We start from the raw sequence: 9,541 nt of genomic DNA, 5'->3' as shown, positions 1-9,541 counted from the left end.
GACACCCTGCAGCTCGGCCGGTGCCCCTCACTCCCGACCCGCAGCCCTCTGGGTACCCCGACACCCTGCAGCTCGGCCGGTGCCCCTCACTCCAGACCCGCAGCCCCCTGCTGGCCCAGCCCTGGCAGGTGGTGGCCGTACCTCAGGAGGTGTTGATAACTGTTGTGTTGTTGTGTGTTTTTTTTCTCGTGTGTAAGTCTGTGTTTGTGTCTGTCTCCCCCCCGCTCCACATCTCCTCCCCACACACAGACGGGTTCACCAGCGAAGGGGAATATCTGGAAATCACCGAGATCAACAGGCAGCAGGCCGGGGAATACGAGTGCGTCACGGCCAACGGCGTCTCTCTGGCCGACAGCAAGAGGGTCCTGATCACAGTCAACTGTGAGTCAACCTTTGGGCTTCCCCCTCTAGGGGGCGCCGGCTCCCGTCCAGCCTCAAGGCGGAGACTGGCTGGCTCAGTGGGGCAGGCAATGGAATATGGGGCCTTTCCCCTCTAGGGGGCGCCAGCTCCTCTCCTTTAATTCCTTCGCTTTCTCCTCTCAGACCCTCCCACCATCAAGGACGTGAAGGACGCCTATCCCCCCATGGGGAAGCCGGCACTGCTGAGATGTGAGGCCATGGCCGTGCCCCCTGCCGAATTCGAGTGGTTCAAGGATGACAAGCAGTGAGTGACCCTCCTTCCTGGCCACGCCTACCCCCTCCAAGAACGGGCCCCGTTGGCCTGCCCCAGGGGTGACTGACATCCAATCAGCGACCCTCTGGCCTCTCGTTGGCCATGCAGCATCATGTGATCTGTGATAGACTGAATGTCAAAATTCCCCTCCCAGTGAGATCTGAGCTGTGAGAGTCTCCTCCAGGAACGATTTAATCCCCTTTCCGGGGCTCTCTGTCGTTGCTGAGTTTTTGTGTTGGTTGTTGGATGATCGTTGCTACGTTGGGTTGGTTGATTGATGGTTTGTTGACTTGGTTGGCTGTTGGTTTGTTGAGTTGGTTGAAGGGTTGATTATTGGTATTGATCTGTTGGGTCAGTTGGTTTGTGGGGTTGGTTGTTGGACTGGTTGGTTGATGATTTGTGTAGATGGTCGGTTGTTGGTTGGTTGCTGGGCTGGTTGATTGATGGCTTGTGTAGGTGGTCGGTTGTTGGTTGGTTGTTGGGCTGGTTGATTGATGGTTTGTGTAGGTGGTCGGTTGTTGGTTGGTTGATTGATGGTTTGTGTAGGTGGTCGGTTGTTGGTTGGTTGTTGGGTTGGTTGATTGATGGTTTGTGTAGGTGGTTGGTTGTTGGTTGGTTGTTGGTATGTTTGGTCAGTTGGTTGGTGGCTGGTTTGCAGGGTTGGTTGGTGGGTTAGTTAATTGATGGTGTCAGGGCTGATTCCCCACTCTGGCACTCCGAGTGCAGAAGGTGGAGGCCTGCATGGATTCTAAACATTAACACCGGCCACTCCAGGCTTGTGTTACACTCCCAAGGTTACAGCTTCTCTCTGACCTTGGCTTGGTAAACGCTGCCACCACCCAGAGGATACAGAGGAGTCCACAAGCCAAAATGAAGAAATTAACCTGATCGTGTCTATTTAAACATTCCCTGTCCCAGTGATTCCTTCTAGGTATGGAAGCTGAATTTTCATACCTGGTTCAAACCTTACACAGCATTGCTGCTATTAGCATGGCTGCTCCGTGTCTCCCCAGGCCATTTGTTTGATGGTGGTAACGGGTGGCAACCAAGTGGTTCACCCCATGAGCTTCCCAAAGACGTTTCATGGTCCCTGCCAGGAAGTTGGTCCCTGAATCCGTAAGGATGTCGGAGGGCCAACCTACCCCGGCAAAAATGTCTGCCAATGCCTGGCTCACGCTTTTAGCGCTGGTGTTGCTTAGAGCTACTGCTTCCGGCCATCAGGTGGCAAACTCCATGAAAGTCAGTATGTACTGCTTCCCTCTGAGTGTCTTCTTAGGGAAAGGACCCAGAATATCCACAGCTACTCGCTGAAATGGAACCTCAATTATGGGAAGTGGCTGGAGAGGGGCTTTGACCTGGTCTTGGGGTTTTCCCACTCGTTGGCACACCTCACAAGACCGGACACAGGTAGAAACATCCTTGCCCATTCCCTCCCAGTGGAAGGACTTCCCCAAACAGTCCTTGGTCCTGTTCACGCCAGCATGGCCACTAGGGTGATCGTGGGCTAAGCTCAAGAGCTTTTCCCTGTACTTAGTTGGAACTACCAACTGTCTCTGAGGACGCCAGTCCTCCTTGTGCCCACCCGAAAGGGTCACCTTGTATAAGAGTCCTCCTTCTATAACAAAAATGGACCTATTAGAAGAGCTGAGAGGCGGTGGATCGCTCTGTGCCGCCGTCCAAGCTCCCTTGAGTCTCTCATCCGCTTTCTGCTCTGCCTGGAACTGCTCCCTTGATGCTGGAGACATCAGTTCCTCGCTCGGTTGTGGACTTGGGCCTGGTCACATTGGAAGTGATGCAGGTGATGGGGGGTGTCTCTGTCGAGTGTGAACCGCTCTCCACCAATGCACTGGGTTGTATTTCAGGCTCTGGTTGAGCCTCTTGCGCCGGTGTAGCTGCTGTGGCAGGTGCAGGCTCTGTGGGACCCTTTGATGCTGGCTCCCCTGACTCTGGTGGGGTTGCAAGCACAGCTCTGGTGCTGACTCATCCGCCCAGTTCCGATCCTTGGGCTGGTTCTGGCTGGGTCCCAGGAACTGGAATTACAACCGCTGCCATAGGCTCTGGTCTGGGGTCTGGTTCCACCACCTCTGGCTGGGTTCCTGTAGGAGGCTCAGGAATGGAGTTAGCTGTGGAGGCCTGTTTAGCCTGGCTGCGGGTGACTATCCCCACCCGTTTTGTTAGCCTCACGTGGTGGGCTAAGTCTCCTCCCAGCAGCATGGGAGTGGGATAATCGTCACAGACTGCAAAAGTCCATAGTCCTGACCAGCCCTTGTACTGGACAGGCAACCTGGCTGTCGGCAAGTTAAAACAGTTGGCTTACAGGGTTGCACCGTCACTTGGGCCTCCGGGTCAATGAATTTGGGGTCCACCAGGGATTGGTGGATAGCTGACACCTGTGCTCCAGTGTCTCTCCACCCAGCAATCTTCCTCCCGCCCACACTCACAGTTTCCCTTCGCTCTGGGGGTATTTGTGAGGCATCTGGGCCTGAAGGCTCTTGGTGGGACCCCAGGGTGATGAGTTGTAGTCAGCTGGTGCTCTTGGGGCAGTTGGCCTTTACATGCCCCAGCTCATTACATTTGAAGCATCGCCCAGCTGACTGTGGGCTGGGCTGAGGTGGGTGGTTGGAGAGTGAGGTAGTGGGACAAGAGGGCATCGGGGGTCTCCATGGCTGTGTGGAGGTCCTCTCCTTGTGAGGTGGGGCTTTGGGCTGACCCCAATGGTGGGGGTTGTCTCGGGTTGCCCCTTCTGGTATCCGCACCAACTGCTACTAGCTTTCTTCTTCTCCACCACCTCCACCCATTTGGTTCCGATCTCCCCCACCTCGGTTACAGTTTTGGGCTTCCCATCTAGGATGTACCTTTCTATTTCCTCAGGAACACCCTCTAAGAACTGCTCCATTTGCATTAGGAGAGACAGATCCTCCAGAGATTTAACACTTGCTCCTGATATCCAGACATCCCAATTTTTCCCAATGTGGTGGATGTGTCGGGAAAATGCCACGTCTGGTTTCCACCTTAGGGCTCTGAACCGCCGACAGGCATGCTCGGGTGTTAGCCCCAGTCTGATTCTGGCCTTGTGTTTAAAACATTCGGACCCGTTCATGTGTTCCTTAGGCATGTCAGCTGCCACCTCTGCTAAGGGGCCACTGAGCTGCGGTCTCAGCTCCACCATATACTGGTCTGTAGAGAGGCTGTACCCAAGGCAGGCCCTTTTGAAATTTTCTAAGAAGGCCTCTGTATCATCGCCTCCCTTGTATGTGGGCAATTTCTTGGAATGGGGAGCGGTCTGGAGAAGGACTGTCAGGGCTACGGCTTAGCCCTTTCCAGCGCTAAGCACTTCAGCTCTAACTCCGCCTCCAAGCGCTTCGCCTGTCTCCTCTCCTCCGCTTCCCAGCGCATCATCGGTAGGAAGAAATCCCTGTCTTCCGCAGTCAGAACTCGGTCTGTGTTAAGGGCATCCCTCCAGCTTGGCACCATGATCTCGGTCGGGGGGACAGCTGACCCTTCCCTCCTGGGAAGTCCCCTTTTCCCCCATCCCCTCCCTGCATTCCCGTTATGGAGCTGGATGTCTGGGGTTGATCTGGGTCTGACTTCTCTGTGCCGTGCCGCTTTGGGAAACCTGGTCATTCTAGGGTTTCCATGCCTGAGCTCAACCTCATGCACAGGCTGCCCTACTCTAGCTTAACTATTTCGTTGCCACGAAGCTAGAAAAGAAAAGAAAAATAAACGGCTTGTTGGACTCCCTGACTTTGCAGGCTGATCCCTTGGCCTGTTCCCCCTCAGGCAGCAAAGAGAAGAAAAGAAGGGAAAAAACCTCCCTGACTTTCAAGCAGCCAAAAGGAAAAATGTGTCCTTTTAAAATCCTGAGGGCTGTGCTTCTGGTTCAAAATGATCCCACTTCTGCCACCATGTCAGGGCTGAATCCCGCCCTGGCACTTCGAGTGCAGAAGTGGGGCCCGCAAGGATTCTAAACATTCATACAGGCCACTCCAGGCTTGTATTAAACTTCCCAGGTTACAGCTTCTCTCTGACCTTAGCTTGGTAAACGCTGCCACCATCCAAATGCAAAAAACCCCTTGGACCCACAAAGGGGCACTTGGGAGTTCCTCCCTGTGGGGCACCCTCAACCCTTTCACCCCCCTCCGGGGAAGAGCTGAGAAGAAAACAAAGGAAATTAGCTGCTGCTACCAGCTAATCAAACAGCATAGGCACAAACCTCTTAGGACACCAAAAATCCAAATCCTGTTCTTAAAAACGGTAAATTTTATTAAAAACAAAAAAGAAAGAAAAAACATCTGGAATTTAGGCTTTTGCTAGATTTTAAAAGAGCAATTCCAAAAATCAAGCACCCAAAATAGCTTTCTTGGGGGTTCATCTGAAAGGTTACAAGCAAACAAAAGCATCCGGGGTTAGCACAGAGGGGTCCACAAGCCAAAATAAAGAAATAAACCTGATCGCGTATATTTAAACATTCCCTGTCCCAATGATTCCTTCCAGGTCTGGAAAATAATGTTTCATACCTGGTTCACACCTTACACAGCATTCCTGCTATTCGCATGGCTGCTCCTGTCCCTGCAGCCCAGAGAGACCAACAGACAAAGGGAAAGTTTCTTTCCCCATTTTATAAAGTTCTACCTTCCCATTGGCTCTTTTGGTCAGGTGCCCACTTTTTTTTTCTTTACCTGGGGGACTTTTTAACCCTTTTCAGGTAAAGCAAGCAGGGAACAGACCAAGAGGGATTTTACAGCTAACTGGCTGGCAGGGAGCGCCCCCCCCCCCCTTTTATTTATCACAGGTGGTTTGTTGAGTTGGTTGTTGGTGCGTTGGGTTGGTTGTTAGAATAGTGAATTGATGGTTTGTTGAGTTGGTTGTTGGTGTGTTGGGTTGGTTGTTGGGATTGTGAATTGATGGTTTGTTGAGTTGGTTGTTGGTGTGTTGGGTTGGTTGTTGGGTTAGTGAATTGATGGTTTGTTGAGTTGGTTGTTGGGTTAGTGAATTGATGGTTGGTTGAGTTGGTTGTTGGGTTAATGAATTGATGGTTTGTTGAGTTGGTTGTTGGTGTGATTATTGAGTTGATGGTTGGTATTTTGGGTCATTTGATTGTTGGTTTATTCAGATGGCTGGTTGGCTGTTGGGTTGATTGTTGGTTTGTAGGCTACTATTGTTGTTTGACACCTGAGTTCCTTGTCGATTGGTCAGTTGGCTGTTTGATATCAGGGTTCTTGGTGGTTGCTAGTTTAATGGTTGGTTGATCTATTGGGTTGCTTGGTGGTTTCCTGGTTTTGTTTGGTGCATTGGTTGTTGGCAGGTTGGGTTGTTTGCTGGGTCTGTGGCTTGTTTGTTGGTTAGGTTGGTTCTTGGGCTGGTTGTTGGTGTGTTGGATCGGTTGTTGGTTTGGGGTTGTTGGGACGGTTGTTCGGTGGGTTGTTACTTTGTCAGGTTGGTTGTCAGGTGCCCCTCACTCCCGACCCGCAGCCCCCTGCTAGCCCAGCCCTGGTCTCCCCCATCTCTGCCGGTGCCCCTCACTCCCGACCCGCAGCCCCCTCTAGCCCAGACGCTTCTGTAGTTTGTCATGTTTCATGCTGGTTTGCTGATAAATCCCCTACCAGGTGTGAAACTGTGAGATCTTGTAATGCTCCCCCCTCTTTGCCTCCGACCCAGCAGACTCTTCGGGGGCCTCGAGGGGCTGCGGATCCGGAATGAGCGCACGCGTTCCATGCTGCTCATCGACAACGTCACCGCTCGGCATTATGGGAACTACAGCTGCCTGGCCTCCAACAATCTGGGGGTCTCCAATGCAAGCCTGCGGCTGATACGTACGTCCCCCTGCCCTGTACAATGGCTGGTCCCGCCCACTGTCATTCACCGCTGGCCCCGCCCACCATTCCCCACAGCCCCTCCCACTGTCCTTCACCACTGGCCCCAACAGCCCCGCCCATAATTCACAGCTGGCCCTACCCTCTATCTTTCAAGACTGGCCCAGCCATAAACCCCGCTATGGGGTATAGTAACATTTAGATAGACTGTCCTGGCTCCCAGCCCCCCTGCTCTAACCACTAGACCCCACTCCCCTCCCAAACCAGGGATAGAACCCAGGAGTCCTGGCTCCCAGCCCCCCTGCTCTAACCACTAGACCCCACTCTCCTCCCAGACCAGGGATAGAACCCAGGAGTCCTGGCTCCCAGCCCCCCTGCTCTAACCACTAGACCCCACTCCCCTCCCAGACCAGGGATAGAACCCAGGAGTCCTGGCTCCCGGCCCCCCCAATCTAAACCACCTTCCTCTAAAACGCTAAAGGCCAGTGAAGTACTTCAAATGCTTCTGAAAATCACCCTTGGTGCCCCCAGGCCCTTGAAAGTCTTGTCCCTGGTTTGAGATCCTCTTTCTTCTCTCGCCAGGCCCCGGTTCTCTGGAAAACGTAGCCGTGACCGGGATGGAGTCCCCCTTGTTCCTGGGCTTGCTGTCGTCTGCCTTTGTGACTCTCCTGTTTAAGATCTAGCGTGTTCGGCAGACGCGGCGGAAGGAGGGGAGGCTCGGGCGGAGAGCGCGCCAGAGAGACCTTCTCCTTTCCGGGAGAGACGAAGAGAGAAAACAAAGAAACAAATCCTATCGAGAACCCCAGCACTGTGAGGGAAACGTGAAAAAAGAAAAAAAATAACGACAAAAAAAATATGCATTTCTTTCTACGGCCATTTCCCGTCACTTTCATCCCAGACACTTCCAGCCGGACTTGTTCTAAAAGGACAAACAAACTGACCTGCAAAGACACAGGGCTTTCAAGGGTTAACGGCCAGTGCTTCTGTGCCCCGTGGGGGGCCCCACAATAGGGCTTGTGGTGAGGGGTTGTTCCCCTGCTCTGGGAGAGTTTGCGGTTCTCAGCTGCCGTGACAGATGAGCTTCGCTGGCTTTTGCAGATGTTGGGAGCTGGGCCTGTCTGTGCCACACGGAGTGTTCGAGTGGAGAATTTCCCTCGTTTGGAGCTGAAAAATTCCTCAGCGAACAACGTTTCTTGGGCTGAGAATCACCCTTGTTTACACAGGTTTTGGACTCTGAATTTCCTGATTTCATGAAGCTTTCCGGGCTGAGATTTTCCTTGGTTTACACAGATCTGAGGCTGAAAATTTCCTTCCTTCGCAAAGGTTTTCGGGCTGAGACTGATCCTTGTTTACACAGGTTTGTGGCTGCGAATTAATTAGTTTGCAAAGTTTTGGGGCTGAGAATGACCCTGGTTTGCACAGGTCTGAGGCTGAAAACACCCTTCGTTCACAAAGTTTTTTGGACTGAAAATCCTTAATTCACAAAAATGTTTGCGCTGAGACTGACCCTTGTTTACACAGGTTTGAGGCTGTGAATTTTTCTAGTTTGCAACCTTTTGGGGGCTGAGACTGGCCCTGGTTGACACAGGTTTGAAGCTAGAAATGTCCTTAGTTCACAGAGTTTTGTGGGCTGAGACTTCTCCTAATTCACACTGGGTTTGGCTTGAGAATCTCCTTAGTTCACAAAGGTTTTAGGGGCTCAGACTTTCCCTAGTTTCTGCAGGTTTCAGGCTTTCCTTGTTCACAGGGCTTTGTCTTTACCCCAGTTCTGGGGTGCAGATTTATTTCCTTCACGAAGTTTTCTGGGGTGAGAATTTCCCTGGTTTACTGAGCTTTCGGGGTGAGCCTTTCCTTAATCCGGCGAGTTTTTTGTGAATTTCCTTAGTGAACAAACCAACCCAAAAAATACCCCCCTTTTAGCTGTGAATTCATAGAATCGTAGAAGATCAGGGTTGGAAGGGACCTCAGGAGGTATCTAGTCCAACCCCCTGCTGAAAGCAGGACCAATCCCCAACTAAATCATCCCAGCCAGGGCTTTGTCAAGCCAGGCCTTGAAAACCTCTAAGGAAGGAGATTCCACCACCTCCCTATGGAAACCATTCCAGTGCTTCACCACCCTCCTAGTGAAATAGTGTTTCCTAATATCCAACCTCGACCTCCCCCACTGCAACTTGAGACCATTACTCCTTGTTCTGTCAACTGCCACCACTGAGAACAGCCGAGCTCCATCCTCTTTGCAACCCCCTCACTTAATCCAGCGATTTGCCCCAGAAGGAATTTTTTCAGCTAATAAATTCCGTCGCCTGGCAATTTTCATCGTTCACGAGGTTTTGTGGCCTGCAAATTGCCTTCAGCCGGTGCCGGTTTTGCCTGGGAATTCCCTGGGGTCACAAAGTTTTGGGGGCTGAGAGTTTTCAATCGTTCCCCCCCCCCGGCTTGGAGAAGACAGAGTTGGAAGCTGGCTGCCGCCTGAGGATTTGAATTCAGCACCTTGATTCTGCTCCGTCCCGGCACTCTGGGCACGAGGGGGCTCACACGCCCCTCTGAGCTGGCCGGCTCCCCAGCTCTGGACGGAGGAAGGCTTATAGCTGAGCGTTGAAACCACCCGTCTCTTCGGCTGAGGAGATCCCCTTCCCTCTCTCCGTGCATGGTGGGGCGGCTGGTCAGGTCCGAGACGTCTCATCTGCTCCTCTCCCTCCCCGCCCCCGAGCCAGGGTGAGTCAACAGGGAGGGGACTGATTGGGGTGGGCTTCATGGGGCTCAGGCTTCGAGCAGTTGCCTGGAGGGTGCGTGGGGGGGGGGGGCTTGGCCTGGGGCCTGACGAACGTTTGCAAAGTCGGTGTCGTCGTTCACAAAGTGGGGACCTGGCGGCGGGAGACCGGGAGACCCTACAATAACGAAGGGGCCCACTCAGTCCCAGCTGCAGCAATGATGCACCAGTTTGACGATCCCCTCTGCTTGTGGGAGACGTTAGAGTAACAGAATGCAAATGCAGTCCTGGCATTTATGAGAGACCCTACAATAACAAACTAGCATGTGTACAGCCTTGTCCTGC

The 9,541-nt window shown here is 52.8% G+C and overlaps 1 protein-coding gene across 1 annotated transcript in view; it reads left to right on the top strand.

The window, feature by feature from the left end:
* The window catches only part of IGLON5 (IgLON family member 5), a 24,203-nt gene extending 15,735 nt beyond the window's left edge, over positions 1-8,468 (top strand). The window contains exons 5-8 of the mRNA XM_026660416.2: positions 250-381; positions 544-664; positions 6,332-6,486; positions 7,069-8,468. Of these exons, the coding sequence (XP_026516201.1) occupies positions 250-381; positions 544-664; positions 6,332-6,486; positions 7,069-7,169 (509 nt within the window). The 3' untranslated portion in view covers positions 7,170-8,468. The remainder of the gene's footprint in view (positions 1-249; positions 382-543; positions 665-6,331; positions 6,487-7,068) is intronic.
* The last annotated feature ends 1,073 nt before the right edge of the window (positions 8,469-9,541 follow it).

The sequence above is a fragment of the Terrapene carolina genome, unplaced genomic scaffold (genome assembly GCF_002925995.2).
Source record: "Terrapene carolina triunguis isolate 2854851 unplaced genomic scaffold, T_m_triunguis-2.0 Scaffold771, whole genome shotgun sequence".
Classification (NCBI taxonomy): Eukaryota; Metazoa; Chordata; order Testudines; family Emydidae; genus Terrapene; species Terrapene triunguis.
The sequence above is the reverse complement of the archived record's forward strand: the minus strand, read 5'-3'. Positions and strand labels throughout refer to the sequence as shown.